General features: G+C 38.3%; 1 protein-coding gene across 1 annotated transcript; it reads left to right on the plus strand.

The window, feature by feature from the left end:
• The first annotated feature begins 1,179 nt into the window (after positions 1-1,179).
• On the plus strand, positions 1,180-15,925 carry LOC111318828 (uncharacterized). The gene is made up of 18 exons (XM_088734823.1): positions 1,180-1,338; positions 1,525-1,883; positions 2,240-2,404; positions 2,647-2,754; positions 2,904-3,029; positions 3,365-3,461; positions 3,996-4,214; positions 4,515-4,894; positions 5,193-5,360; positions 6,042-6,152; positions 6,777-6,893; positions 7,084-7,174; positions 7,539-7,913; positions 8,330-8,440; positions 10,431-10,541; positions 11,062-11,172; positions 11,516-11,607; positions 13,813-15,925. The coding sequence occupies exons 1-18, from the start codon at positions 1,266-1,268 to the stop codon at positions 14,467-14,469; spliced, it is 3,471 nt and encodes a 1,156-aa protein (XP_088590949.1). The 5' UTR covers positions 1,180-1,265; the 3' UTR covers positions 14,470-15,925.
• Positions 15,926-16,002: the final 77 nt, after the last annotated feature.

The raw sequence follows: 16,002 nt of genomic DNA on the forward strand, positions 1-16,002 counted from the left end.
ATATTAACCGTATTGTTCCTTTGGTTACAATAAATTTATGAAGTTCATATATTTTGAACTGCGGTATTAGATACGTATGATGCACGATCCTCGCAGTAGAGAGCGCTATTTATGCAATAGCGAAAATCAGACCTGAAAAAAATCAGGCCTGTACGGGATTCGAACCACTGACCTCTGCGATACTAGTGCAGCGCTCTATTACGAATCAACTTAACGGCATGCTCCCAGTTGGCTTGTTAGCTCATTTGGTAGAGCGCTGCACTAGTATCGCAGAGGTCAGTGGTTCGAATCCCGTACAGGCCTGGTTTTTTTCAGGTCTGATTTTCGCTATTGCTTAAATAGCGCTCTCTACTGCGAGGATCGTGCATCATACGTATTGTTCCTTTATTTCGCAATAATGGATTAAGAAAAAAAAAGTTTAATCTGGCTTCGATTTGTTGTCTTTGAACACAAGCTGAGAATAATGAGCACGATTTAGAAGCGCACTTAGTCATCCTAGCTCGAAGATTAAAAGAGGTCATCTATAAGAAGTAAATGAAAAAAACTTTTAGAGTTATGTCTATCAATTTACCAAACGCAAATTGGGTCATAAACCGCTAAAGTAAACACCACGAAATGAGGTGAAGCATTGCAATTCTGGAAGATACAGGTGTGAGCTCCATCACGATTCAATATCATGTCCCCACGTCTATAGATGAAAAAAAGAATTGAACACAGATTGCTGTTACTGTATATGTTGCAAATGAGAAGGCAGAACATGAAGTTGAGTATAAGATGTTTATCACCTCGAGGCCTTGCTAAATGCTGGCAGAAATCCACCATAGAAAATTATTAATCAGGCGAAGCATGTGCCGGATACGTGATGCGCCAACTAAAGCATTTAAGCGGATAACCTCCAAGGTCCTAAAAAGCCTTTTCTTGCCTCAGACCTCTCCCTCAGGTGCCTGGTCCTTTCGGCCTAATTCTCAGAAATTGGACACGCCACTTTCTTTGATCCTAACCGATCAAAACAGAGATTCTCAAGGGTAACACAAAAATTTGAAGCGTTCTGATACTCTTTTTTCCTTATACTTATGCCGTTGATTAAAAATTACTTTCTCTCAAACTTATGAGCGGAAAGAAGTATGGAGAAATTTTTTCTTCAACCGACGGTAGAATGAATGTAAAGGTAATGTGAAACATTCGCTAGAAGCACAAAGCGTCCGTGAAGCGCACGAGCTTTCAGTAACACTGCTCCTTCCAATGGTTTCTCTTTAATCCGCAAAATGAGGGTGTTTCCAGGATCTCTCTTATTGGCGGTGCTTTTGGTTGTATGTGAAATTGCCTTTATGGTTGAAGGTAAGAGGAACTACTCTAAAAATTATTAGGTTCTCCAATCATTTTCTGGCGAGATTAGAGATAGAAGCATTGGATCGAAAGTAAGACTGGAATGCAAGCGCTAAAAATTAGATGGGATACCTTTGCATTTGCGAAGGGATCTTGATAAGTTTTACTTTAAATGCTATTGTTTCATTAATTGTTTAGGACAAACTCTGGTCCAAGATGGAAAGATCAACTTCACTGCGTCATATCCTGACTTGCTTTATTGCGCGAACGTGCAGTTTCCTCGTGCATTCTCCAGCTCGAGAAATGTACGGGTAATAACGTCAATCAGCTATGAGTCCAACGCTCGCAGCGTACACGACTCGGCTGTTGTGTGGACGTCAGACGTGACAAAGAGCAGTTTTCGCGTATGTATATTGGAGTCGGGACCTGGAACAAATGGATCCGCCGTCGTGAACTGGATTGCATTTCGAAGCGCTCCTTCTGGAATGTTGGACGGCACCGCCTCCTTCAGCGCATTTACCAGTGGAACAAAATGTGAAAGAGTTACCTTTGCTCAGGTAGTTTCCCAGAAAAGAACATTATTTCTTAAAATAAAGAAGGGATTCGCAGAAAATGTGTGAAACATAGGTGTATTAAGTTGTTTTAAAGAGGAGGGGCATAACCCAGTTTTTAAGATTACTGGTCTGGTATCTGTTAGTGTGTCCTCATTAAAACTGCGGGACTATTTTGTAAATCCGTGTCATTTGATTTCATACGTTTGTTTTCTTAGCCCTCAAACACTTGCGACAAGTTGTCGCTTACCTTAATAGATTGCTGACAGTTCGCTAACAGTTCGTAAGGTCAAATCTAAACGTGATTTGTATCATGCAAGTCCGAGTTCGGGACAACTTTTTCCTCTGCATTCTTTTTACAGCGATTTGCGTCAATTCCAAAAGTTCTGGCTACAGTACGTCACTCTGTCAGTGACAAGCCGCAGGACGCTATGAATGTATGGATTGAAGAACTCAAGGCCGATTATTTCAGAGTGTGCCTTAGGGAAGTGAAAACATTTGATGGAAAGCATCAGAATTTAAAAGTGGCAAGTTTGACCAGAATAGTTTTACTCTATAGAAACATATGTAGAAATGTTTTGGTTTTGTTTATGGAATGGTTTTCTCCGTACAAATGCTGAAGAAATACGAATCAGGAACTTTTAGCTTGATTATGGGATAAGTGTGTCAAGCCTTCAAACTTCTGTCCACCTGAACAAGAGCAGTTTTCCACTTTTGAACGGTTGTTTTCAGCCGAATTGTTCAAAACTGACTGCCCTTTTACTCCTAGGACTGGCTGGCATTTACACACAGTGGCGTTCAACTCACATTTCAAGGAAAATTGTTGTTTGAAAATGGCGGAGCTCCTCAGGCGCAAGACAATTTTGCCTTTTGCAAGGTGAGTCAAGGATCCATTTTCTGTAGGGTAACACAAGAACACCTCTCAAGTGACAGGGAGACAGCAATTTAAGCCAAGTAATATCAGTGTTTGATATTCGCTCTGTTCTTTATTACTCAATTCTATTGATGTTAACTTTTTCTTTACAGGTACACAATTTTACCAAAGAGTTTTATGCACCCCCTGTAGTCATAGTAACAGTCAATCATCTTTACGATAGCAAGAATGTATATTCCATCAAGCCAGAGAACAATGTTCTTAATACTTGGATTGAGGTAAAGTGTTACAACTCAGCCCTCTATGAACACAACTTTTCTTTAGATCATTTTAAAGACCATTTTTGCCACAGAATTCTTTCATGTTCAGAGTTTGAACCCCCAGACCTTACCTGAGATACAAGCCTGATACATTTCACTTTTAAATACTCAACTGATCACAATACATCTAATGCCTACCATTATAACCTCGTTTTTTAAGCCAAGAACCTTTTATTCTTTATTAACTCGATCAAACTCTCTACTTCAGTTTCTAGATATCTTACAGAATCACAGATATCAAAGTATTTTCCACTGTCACTGCCAATCATTCGATTGATGTTTCTTTACAACAGGGAATAACGATCTCATCGTTCCGTGTTTGTGTAAAAGACTTGGCTGGAATGGAAAGTCAACACGACCCTGTTACCGTTGATTACGCCGTTGTAGGAGGTAGAGATAATTCATTCAGGCCATGTCGCATATGCTAAGTTATCAGGTGGAATGGAATTGCTGCGTAGGTAGGAGAGAAAAGCGAATAAATTATTAACTGCTTTAAGAGGAGCCATAATTGCCTATTTGATACAGTGCAAAATTACAGCACTTAACATAAAGGTAATTACATTATATATATATAATACAGTTTGTTCTCCATTTATAAGACTTTGTTACTTGCGAAATCCTCTCTAAAGCACTTCTTTCAGTTGTGTTACAATGCTCAACACGACTAACAAAACAGTATTAAGTAAAATAAAGGAAGTAAAAACTGATCAAACTTGATAATCTGTTATCAGGCCACTTTCTAGTTGCAAACAAATCAAGATTCAATTTCTTGCTTGGATAAAATCAGGAGTTCCTAATGTTGCCTTAGATGAGCGTTGTGATGTTTGATGTCAGTTCCTACAAGAAATTTCCAAAATATTAAAGAAAAGGCTTGCATTTGTTAAGTGTTGTAGTTCAAATCTTGTTGTTATTTGTATTTTGTAGATCTTGATCCTTGCATCAATGTTTCCTGTAATTATTTTGCTGTCTGCAAGGCATTTGGACCCAAAGACGCCAGGTGCATATGCGTGGATAATTGTCCATCGTACGACGAGCCCGTGTGTTCATCCAATGGAACAACATACGATAACGAGTGCATCTTTCAGAGAGAAATGTGCCGCTTAAAGGCTAATTTTACTCTGTATCATCCGGGAGACTGTACAGGTAATTCGAGTTGAAGCGAAGACAATGTCTCCATTTGAAAGCAGATTTTAAGGCGATAACTGAGAGAAATATTATAGCGCAAACTAGTTTCAAAAGAAAAACAATTTTGACAACAGTTTATAAAATAAAGTTTTCAAAACAGTTAACAAGCAGTTTTGGTTGTCAAATATCGAATTTACCGATGCGAAAACATTTTATAGGCTCTATCTTCAAGCTCATGTTTTTACTTTCTATTGGCACCTTTTTCATGTCCTTGAATATGACAAGATGTTTAAAATTATTTTAATTTCTTCCCTGTAGGTTTCCCTTCACAAAAAGGTCGTCATCGTCTTCATCATCATCCAAGTTGGGCTGAGGCAGTTTGTGAACAGGTCCCACTGGTTCCTTACATCTTCTATCCCGACAAACCTATTCACATACAAGTATCTGTTAATCACAACAACTTCTCGGATCCCTCCTATGTCCACGAGGCCGTTGTTGCCTGGGTCGAGAATATAATGGAAAACAATTTTACGGTTTGTGTCACTCAGGCTGGGAGAAATGAGAAGAAAAATGGAAAGACATTCGCGTCAGTTGACTGGTTAGCATACCAGGGGGCCCCTGACGGGGGAGTGTCGGGTGAAATGGACATGCCGATATGGTGGACTGGAACGAGCTGCCGTACAGTTTCGCTGCCTTCGGTTAGTTGGCTACTCCTTGCAATAATGATTTTTTTTTATTATTTTTAGCTTTCCGCTGTCACCTTTTCTTTAATTATTTAGAATCGCAGTGTTAACGACGATATTGTCATAGAACTGTATCCGAGAAAAATATCAACTATATATACCGTATTCTGTCAAACTAACCTCTAAATTAACTGCTAGCGCTTTGTCCGCTTCGTCGAGGAACCCTTACTGATATAGACTGATAAAATAAGAAAGAAAAGCAAACAAACAAACCTATGCATGTGTTATTATTCCTGAATCAATGTTTCTGCAGAGAAAGTTTAAATCAATTCCAACCGTCTTTGTGACGACTGACCATGAAAGGCGGGGAGTGAAGCACGATGCGTCTACTGTCTGGGTAGAAGATTTGACGACAACTTCCTTCAAGATCTGTGTCAGGGAGTTACAGAACTTTGATGGAGCTCACCAAAGCATCCATGTAGTAAGCAATTTTCAGCTTTTCACGAAGTTGCATCATGTTTCATAATTTCAGGAAAACCTTTCTTTCAGCTTTTTTCTCTTAAAGTTGGTTAAAAATCTATTTAATCCCGATGGCGAGTATTTCTCTTACAAAGCACAGGCAGCCCAAGCTCACTACTAGAAAAGCGGACGTGACTCTTACAGTGTTGCGCAACGTTTTATATTTATAAAGGTTTGTATGGGATGTCATCGGTTTGCCTTAAAAGAGAGAAAAAATGTCTTGTTTTGAAATAAAATGGACTTACCTTACTGCCTTGTTGTTTTCTTTGTTGATTACCAGCGTCTCAGGCCATTTTGAAGCATTTTCGGTGAGTTAGCGCTATTTGGTGTTCAACTGCTAAAATAAAGTTGTACACCAAAATAGCGCTAACTCGCCGAAAACGCTTCAAAATGGCCTGAGACGCTGGTAATCAACAAAGAAAACAACAAGGCAATAAGGTAAGTCCATTTAATTTCAAAACAAGACATTTTTTTTCTCTTTTAAGACAAGCCGATAACATCCCATACAAACCTTTATAAATATAAAACGCTGCGCAACACTGTAAGAGTCAAGTCCGCTTTTCTAGTAGTGAGCTTGGGCTGCCTGTGATCAAAGATGAATTTGTTCTCTTCTTATCTGGTTTTGCCTTTGTTTTTGTAAAAGGACTGGATGGCATTTGAAGAGCTTCATCAACCCTTGTTTATGGAGCATGGCTCATTATACTTTACAAACGGGAAAAAACCATCCAAAGAGTTTAACTATGCTTTTTGCGAGGTATGTTTGGTTCACATGACTTATATTGACACTTTTTCAATTGTACTCTCTCAACCATTTTACTCACTCACACACGATGCACACACACACTCACTTAATTGTGAAGTGAACTCACTTACTAAATCATTAACTTAATCACTCACTCACTCACTCACTCAAGCGTTCATTCGAACACTTAACCATTCAGTCACTCAGTCGGCACTCGGTCATATACACGCACACTCAATCACCCACTCATTTACTCAATGTTGATAACTTACCTACTCACTTACACACTCGATTAGCCAATCACTACTTATCTTTTAACGACTTTTCATGATCTGTTTACTAGAATTTGATATGAAACACACCCACCAATCCACGAGCCATCACTAAGGCTTTTTTACCTTTCAAAGCTCATGAAAGCCATCTACCCGACATACAAAATAAGTACCCCAGAGCAGAGTAACTCGATGGGTTTGCTCATTTCAGTTTTCAATTGCTCTCATGCGATGATTCAACTAATCTTCTAAAGAAAAAGATCTTTTAGAAACATATAAGTATTGTCAGGTGCATTCTTAGCTACTTTGTGTTCAATAGAATTTTTGCTGTTTTGTTTTGTTTTCCTTTAATTACTTTGAATAGGATGTTGTCTTTACGAAGCCCTACAACGACTCCCCAGCCATTCTGGTATCTGCCAACCACTCAACGAATGGAGGAAACCTTAATCCAATATATAACTCCATATCAGCTTGGGCTGAGGCAAGTTATGTCTGATCTTTGCTCAAAATGGTGCAATGTGGGTACAAAAGGATATCAATTTTGAAGTTGACTTTTATCCACTGAACTCTGTAAACAATTCGCTTTGTTTTTACATCACCGCTAAGCTTTTTACGGCTCCCTAACTGTGATCTTCTTAGCCGTTAGATTGCATTCCTCTTTGCCTTTGTAGTACATCAACAAGACTGGCTTCAGAGCATGCGTGAAGGAGTTATTTGTCAACCAACATGATCCTCTCTCAGTTTCATATGCAGTTATGCCAGGTTGGGTACATAGCAAGCTTTGATGATTAAATAAAACAAATCTCTTGCAATTAATCTGACCTAAATTTTTCCTAAACGTGAATTGTTACTCGAAAGGGAGGAAGGTATAAACTAATGTATGAGTATACCAGTAAATAGACGTTTGATGGCTTGTTTCAAACTTTCACCATCAATTTGTTGATGAAACGACTGTTATCGATAAAGACATGATGATGTAGTGAACAAACTAACAATTACTCTATAATTTTATAACAATGATGAACAACACTCTTTCATGCGATAATATTTTTGAACAGAGTTCCAGTGTGCTATGTGTTAAGATATTCAAGTTCAAACGAACTTTTGTTGTCTCTAACTAACTCAGATGTGTGTGAGCCAGGTTGGAGTTTCTACAATGGCTCCTGTTACTACACCAGTGATACTTGTAAGACATGGTCCAAAGCCAGTAGAATCTGCAGAGGCATGGATGCTAACTTACCCGCTATCGAAAGTCAAGAAGAGAATGTCTACATTCAACACAGACACAATGGCGAAAAGGCCTGGATTGGTTTGAATGACATTGCCACAGAGGGATTGTTCACCTGGGTGGATGGGTGTCCAGATAAATTTCGATACTGGGCAGAGAGTCAACCTAATGACTTTCGGGGGGAGGACTGCGTACACAGTCTCGGTCCTAGTCATGGATACATGTGGAATGACGTGGATTGCTCAACTTGTCACCAATATACATGTAAAAAAGGTTCGAAGATATTTTATTACGTGCATATTTTGGCAGCACACTTCCCTAGCCCTATAAATGAGATATGCAACACGGATGGACGAGGAAATTAATTGACTCCCATTTTATCTTTCTGTTTTCCCCTTGCGACTGTGATCTTAATTTAAAGGTGGTTCAAAATGGTGTTAACATTATAAACGACCAATTTTTTCAATGGATTCTGATTTGTTTCTTTGAAAATGGTGTTTAATATAGAATATTCAATCACCTCCTTACAATTTGCGATTATTTTTTTGACGTTTAAGGTTATCATGGCGGCACTTAAAATTAGCATGAATACTGTTTACTGTTTACTTTAGCTTCTCGTAATTCAAAATGAGTATGATTATTCCCCATGAATATTCTTTGTCGCTAATAAAAGCATTTGATATTGCCAGATTATGATGAATGCAGTAGCTCGCCATGTTTGAATGGTGGAACTTGTGTTAACAAGAAAAGAAATTTTACCTGCATCTGCCCTCGCACTCACAAAGGGAGAACTTGTGAAGGTAATATAGATATATTCAGTAGAATTAATAAGAACAGAAAGAAAAAACAAATAACTTTCACCGTGCCTTGAATTACCGGATCAAGATTATGGTATTTTGAACAGTTCATATAATAAAAAGAAGGGATTGTTTGAAAGAAAAAAGGATGGAAGAGGAGCCTGAACAGCTAAGAATTAACTGTTAATCAAGTGAAAATATAAATTTTTAGGAATCTTGTTGCATAGTTTGTCTTAGGAAAGATATCAAGGCCACAAAAAGGTTTTAAGCGATAAAGTTCATGACTCGCAAAATTTTAGCCCTGATGGAAAGGATGGTATTGGGAAAAGCAAATTGGGGATTGTCCTTAGGCCCATCTAGATTGTGGTAGTAAAAGTAGCACAGGCTCGTTTTTAAAAATGATGCTACTTTTTGTTAAAGTATGCTTTTTAAAAAGAAACACAAAACAAGTGCAATTCAGTTATTTATTGTTGATAATTAAAGCATGGTATCTACGTTATTTTGAGTTACATATTTGTTCCGATAAAACATAATTAACTACTCGACTAAATCCCAGACTAGGAACAGTGTATGTGTCAAAACTTAAGATGTTGGCATCACGATTCTCTTCAACACTATTTTGTATAGCTTGTGTAAGCTAGGACTGAGGTAGACTATCTCAAAGTCCGTTTTTGTAGGAGTCAAGTGGGGCGGAATACGGACTTTCCTCACTTGCAGCGCGCCAAACCCAACCGACCAGATTTTAGGTCGGCGGTGTGTCAGGGTGTGTGATAGCAATACTCTCCAATCAGAAACCGTCATGTAATTTGACGTCATTTTCCTGGTAACTTGATCTCCCGCTCCAGTGCGTAGACTGAATCAAAATGAATGTGCGAGAAGCCATAAACTTCGGGTTAAATAAGCTAAATTTCGAAGATATCAGAGAGAATCAACGGAAGGTAGTAGAAGCTTACCTCGGTGGCCGAGATGTTTTGATGTTTTCGCCGACACGATCGGGAAAAAGTCTTACCTTTCATATCGCGCCATTTGCGATAGATTTCTTCAAACATGGCGAAAGAGATGATTATCAGACGGTGTGCCTTGTAATTTTTCATCTGGTTTCGCTAATGAATGACCAAGTGTCTAGCTTACGTGGAAAAGGAATCAAGGCTGTTGTTGTGGGTCCAGAAAGTTCAGAAACCGAAAACAAGGAAGCCTCAGAGGGCAAATACAACCTTGTGTTCGCAAGCCCTGAGGCTTTGTTTGGTAGTCATCGGTCGACGATTCTCACATTGAAACGGCCTCGATACACAGAACGCAAACCGTTTCCTTCGATTTAGGGGAGATATTGACCCGAGAAATAGTTTTGATTGAGGTCAGGTCATCCATCCTGAGTTATGAATTTTCCAGTAATTATAGAACTGTCTATTTTACATGCGAACCGTCCATGACCTCACTACAGTAATTTCCCGCCAACAATATGCAAATTAAATTCGAATCCATGCAGGCGCGACAAGTCGTCTCCTCGCGACTTCGTCGCTCGTTCCTCTGACTTCGTCGCTCGTTTTTCTCAAAGACGAGCATAAAAAGACCACTTGGGGCAAGTCTAGGACTGAGACTGACGCCATCTTTACTTCCGGTGTGCCTTGTTTTCTAGACCTCAAAGAACTACTCAGTTTTGCAATTACCTTCCCGGCCTCAGGTCATTAAAAATTTAAAAATATTATGAACCATGGACTGAACTGAAAAATATCTAATCTTAAAAGCCAAACAAGTCATGATTCTGGTAGTGATCTCTTCAAGAAAAAAGAAAACAAAAAGAAATGCGGTGCAACTTTTATAATAAGTGCAAAACGTATGCTTTGTTTTTCTGGCCAAAAATTGTGCTGGCAGAATCTATAAGGGCCTAGTTGTTCTTTGATTATGCTGTTCTTGTTTGTGTTAAAAAATGTAAAAGTCGCCTTAAATTGATCTAAGTGTTCTCATTCTTGTATAATATTTTCTTGTTTAAAAGAGTTCGACGAATGTTCCAGTAATCCCTGCCTAAACGGTGGAACCTGTACTGATGGGATTAACAATTACACGTGTTCCTGTCCTTCTCCATTTTTTGGACGTCAATGTCAAGGTATGCGTGAGATTTACTGACATGTGCATAGGTGCTTATTTTCTAAACTTACGAAGAAGTACAGGACGAAGGATGTGGACTAAAAATGCTGAAGGAAAAGGTGCTCATTCTTAAAATGTCCCCAATATTTTTCTTTTGTTAAAAGACTGACCTTCTCTTATAACGCTGCAGACTCCTTTCTTTTCTCTCTTCGTCAAAATTTCGCCCAAGTAAACGATGAATAAGCAGTTTTACCTAGTGAAATTCAGGCAGGAATGATAAGGTTTAATAAAATCCTCGGATAACCAGACCCTGACTAACCTTAACCAGCATTGGTAGGTATCATGAAAAACAGAAGCAAATCACCTTTTGCATAATTCATATAATTTTATAAATCCGAGTAGAAGAACCATCGATTCATTGTCCCCAATAAGTTTATAACCACAGAATAATTTACAAATAATAAGATTTTCCAGGAACAAAAATAACTTATTTTTAAAACAAAATAATGAAGGACAAACTCTACAACCTATTTTTTCAGAAACGGATGAATGTAAATCCAATCCATGTCTCAATGGTGGAACATGTGTGGATGGAGTTTACAACTTTACTTGTGTTTGTCCAAGCTTGTACGATGGAAGGCGTTGTGAAGGTACATCACTCCATTCAAATTATCACAGTTGTATGACATAATATTTAAATAGTGTTAATTTTGATGACTGCATAAACCATCTAAAGGGGAATGAAAGGGCAATTTGTAATCGGCTTCTCAGGGTCAATGCAACAGTAGCTATGCTTCAAAGAAATTGCATCGATAATTTTTCCAATATTCAGCGGAATGCTAGCACAGATTAAATAACTGCAAATTAAGTTATCACAAATTACGAATGTTTCATCATAGTTGGTGCCTCTAAACTATTTGTCAATTTTCAAGCACGAAAGTTTGCTACAATGATGCTCCATATTAACCTTTATCTTGCCATTTCTCTTCAAAGCTGTTCCCAGAACATCGTGCAAAAATCTCTTGGCAGCTGGTTACGCCGCAAGTGGATCATACTCTCTGAAAGTTAATAGAAATTCTTTTCAGGTAGAGTGATAGCAATATTAATTCTGTTGGTTGGTGATTAACAAATTATTTTCTTCGTTCCACGTTACAAATTCACCTTTAAACATAGCAAACTTTCCCCTCACCTCTTTGTTTAATATACCCTGACTGGGCGTAAGGTCTAAATGTATGTGAATTTCAGTGAACTCTACATTGTCTTTCTGTCTTCGTCATTTTTATTTACGATATTTCTTCTCTCAACTATCATTCGTTACCAGACTACGTTCGTGACGAGCCTATATCGAGAAAGTGTGACATCTTTCACTTACGAGTTTGTTTTATCTCTCGCTTTATACATAAAAACTTTGTTCATACATGGTAAAGTTGAAATCAATGGTAAATGTCATCTTCCACTTGAGTCTTTTCAATACGACTCTACTTGAACAAAGATCTTGTTTTCTTTGTTGGTTGAATTTTCCATGTTCTCCAGGGAAAACCCGTTTTCGGTTGATTTGGTTAATTACCTTTTTCAACAGGTATCAAAATAGACAGAATTGGTTAAATTAGCATGGGTAGCAACCGCCGAAGAGGAGTGCAGGACTTAGTTATTCTTTGCAAATAAAATTAAAATGGTCACTCGCGCTCTTTCAGTACGCTAGATATGAAAGACGTTGAAGGGTTTAGAGGCGTGCAATTGAGCGAAAAAGCAGTAGAAATCTATTTTAAAGAAGGGAACGCCACGTCCTATTCCCTAAGCTAAGGCTTAGCTTCTTAACGCAACTGAGTCTGCTAACATCTCTTCCCAAGAGTTAAAGCGTTTCAGCCGAAAGAGGTTCTGTCACTCTAAGAAACTCAAAATTCTACAGAAGCTTTCTACTATAAAGTTGTGGGCAATTTCGAGTGATAGAAATACGCCAATCTTGTCCTTCCAGGTTTAATCAGGATACAGGAATCAATTGAGTATTTCCTTCAGCGGAGCTATCCATGTTATCACTTTTTCTAACCCACATTCAATTTGTGACATACATCGCAGTTAATCGTATCACAAACTATGTAAAAGGTTTTCCCTTTTCTGCGTCTCTGAAGAATATTTACATATAGAAACAAAAAAGATAAAGAGAACCTCACCCGTATTTATTTTGATGAATAATCAACTCACCGATTTTGAGGTAATAAGATGTCCACTGATTTTCATAAAAGAGAATTGCATGTTTCGGTATATAACAAAAACGTTTGACTACATAACAGACCCCAAATTAAAAATTTATGGGAATTCCAAAAAAACTCAAATAGAATAAAGTAAAATTAAATCGCGAAGCTTTTGGAAAATTTGAATCCAGTTTTATGCCACAATAAAGAAGAGTGTTAATATAAGTATTTCAAAATCTGACATTTTCGATCAAATCCAGCTCCAAAGTCACTTAGTCGTGCTAAGAAGTAAACGTAGAAGCCAGCTAGCACACGAAAAGCACTCTATAAGGCCTACTCTGGGGCCTTAAGTCGCCGTAACTTTGGGCGACTTTGGGTGATTTAAGGCGACTTAAGCAAAACTGGCATAGAAAACATTGCGAGTTAAAGCGATTTGAGGCGATTTAAGGCGACTTAAGGCGACTTAAAGCGATTTTATTTGACTGAAGCGATAAAATCAAAGTTAGCGACAGTCTCTCCATAAACCTTAAAAAGTATTTACAGCCTCCCTTGCAATAAACACAATATGATTAGAGTGGGGTGAATGGCGTCAACTGGGAAGGGTGGAACGTTCGTAACATTGCGTAACCAATAACGACTTAGGCAACTTAGGCGACTTAAGGCGACTTTAGGCGACTTAAGACAACTTAAGGTCCCAGGGTAGGCCTTCTCTATATGTTTAGAATAAACTGTTGGTCACATCTAGTAAATCATCAATTTTCTATTTTGTATTCCTTGTAATTAATTAAAAGTAACTTGGCATGAATAATAGCCTCCACCCGAATGGAAAATGCTAAGCACATTTTACGTTAAAGGGAAAATCTTTAGTTCCGTCAAAATTCGAATGTACCAGCAAGTTTCACTCTATTGATCTTTATTAACTTCAGATTACAGGGGTGACTAGCTCAGGAATGATTATTAATTGCTGTTTCAGTGCTTTTAAAGTTGCCACTAGCCGTAACTAAATAGATCTTATATAACAAATTAATAATGTGAATTCCTATGGGAAGACACCTTTTTACCTACATCCTGAAGTTATATCCACCCGCTTTTATGCAGGTCTACTGCGATATGACAGGAAGCTCAGGTGGATGGACACTCATTGCTCGGTTTTCAAACGCAGATGGGAAGAATTGGATGAGAGATGACGCATACTGGTGGTACGACATCCTGTCCTCACAGGGGTCCCCCACAAGCGCGTCCACTAACTCTGACATGATATCAGAAGCATTCTGGAAGGTTAAAGGAAGTGAGATTAAAATCACTCGCAATGACGATAGTTCACACTCTGCTCTTCTTCGTACATACAATAACTGCTTTAGTGGAAAAACATTTAGAGGATACATGTCCTCATACGGCAAGTTTAGTTACCGTAATGTTTGGTCCAATAATCAGTGCCTTGGTAGCTGCCCAGTACATTATGGTGGATGGTACCAGTCCACTGTTGGCTTTAGTCAAGCACACTGCAGTGGCAATATTCAAGGAAGCTACCGCATTGGATTCTGGTGTCAGTGGAGCACTGGCGATGGTTCAGTTCTTATGTTTGGAGGAGGAGGAAGGGGATGCAACAGAGCAGATCATGGTATCGGGATCACTGAGAACAACTACGGAGGATTTGAAGAATGGGCGGATAGTGGGGAGATTGATTTTGGAAATGAAGCCAACAACTACAACTCGCCTACTACTTCTTACGCCTTAAATTTATGGATTCGTTAGAAGAAAAAGAACTCATCGCTGATCTTAATCCACGTATGATAACATCACATGAACAAAAAAAATCCTGTTTTTCGGAGGCCTTTTTTAACTAGTTGAGCGAAAAGGAAACTTTACTTGGCCTTTTCCCATTTTGATTATTTAACAATTATTTCATGAGCGTGCATAGATCATGAGATGGTAAACAGCCAGACAGACATGTAACGCCGAGTTGGCTTAAACTAGTCTCGTATCCAACGAGTACGAATGGAATAATTGTTCTTTTGTTCGTTTTTTTTTTGTTTTGTTTTGTTTTCAATTTTCCGCATAGGAATTAGGCTCACAGTTGTCAGTGCCCTGGAGTTGCGTATTATGCGTGATTAAATGTAGACGTTTTCATTAGGACGGATGCATGATGGAAGTTAGATCGATTTACTATGAGGCTTGGTTCCCGGACGACAGAGCAACGCCAGTCACCCGCTTTGGTTGTTATCTGCGTCAGAATTATACTTCCTCTAATCCAGGACTAAATTGCTAATTCTTGGCTACAAAACAGAAAAAAGGTACACCAGATTTTACCCAGTCAGAGCTACTTTTTTTGTAATTATTTTAAGCAAGAACGTTCATGTTACTCTAACTCATGATAATTTTCGTAGCTTAGCTACATTTTGATCATCTCGTTTTGTTTTCACGCAAGTTTCTTCTTTGTTGTGTGCACACGGTGTCTTTATGAAGAACATCAAAGGAGGTAACAGAAAGGCATCTACCATCTAACATCTACCCAAAAAGCCTTTAATAAAGTTTTGTAGTTTCAAAAGCATCCAAAAAATTCTAAGGAAGCACAACACTTGTTATTCACATCGAGCAATCCTTCATTTACTCATACAGTGGGCAAAGCGCGCGACAGAAAATATCATGCAATTAACCAAGTATGAGTGTATTCAAGTTTCTCTCGCACTTTGGGCGAGTAACGTACATAATTATAACACCAGATATGCGGCCAAACAAAATCTTCACAAATTTCAAATAAAAACAAATACTGGCAAGCAAATGATATCATTCATGGCCATTGATCTTTGCCATGAACTGCCACGGGCAAGTTTAAAGACCCAAATCAATTTGCTTTCTCCAAAAGTGTTCAAAACTTTATTCTATATCAGCAATATCAAACCTAAGTTCCGCAAATCAAAAGTGCTAAAACTATCTATCATTCAAATTATCTCAAACGTAAGTCTTCCACAATTCTTTTAGCTTTTAATTTAGTTATCCGTCCCTCTACTCCCAGTTTCTTCTATATGTGAATCTAAAAGAGATGGAGGCTCACTCGATAACCTCGCGGTTTTCTTAGTCTCCATGCACGAACTATAGAACACTGTTACCTTTAATTTTTTACATATGTATCCTTTCCTCTTTTTTTTTTGTGTGTTAATATTGTACCTATAAAACTTGAGTGCTAAATAAAGTAAAGTTGAAGTTGAAAGTTGAAGTAGGGACAGTGTGACAGGTGTTCAGGGATAAATCTTGGAAAATGATCAGACAGTTAAGAAATCCTTCGCC

The sequence above is a fragment of the Stylophora pistillata genome, chromosome 1 (genome assembly GCF_964205215.1).
Source record: "Stylophora pistillata chromosome 1, jaStyPist1.2, whole genome shotgun sequence".
Classification (NCBI taxonomy): Eukaryota; Metazoa; Cnidaria; class Anthozoa; order Scleractinia; family Pocilloporidae; genus Stylophora; species Stylophora pistillata.

Excerpts from the sequence above, each read along its gene's own strand:
- LOC111318828 (XM_088734823.1), top strand. The coding sequence starts at position 1,266 with ATGAGGGTGTTTCCAGGATCTCTCTTATTGGCGGTGCTTTTGGTTGTA. Across the intron at positions 6,894-7,083 it reads CCATATCAGCTTGGGCTGAG|TACATCAACAAGACTGGCTT; the intron begins GCAAGTTATGTC and ends TTGCCTTTGTAG. Across the intron at positions 8,441-10,430 it reads CAAAGGGAGAACTTGTGAAG|AGTTCGACGAATGTTCCAGT; the intron begins GTAATATAGATA and ends CTTGTTTAAAAG.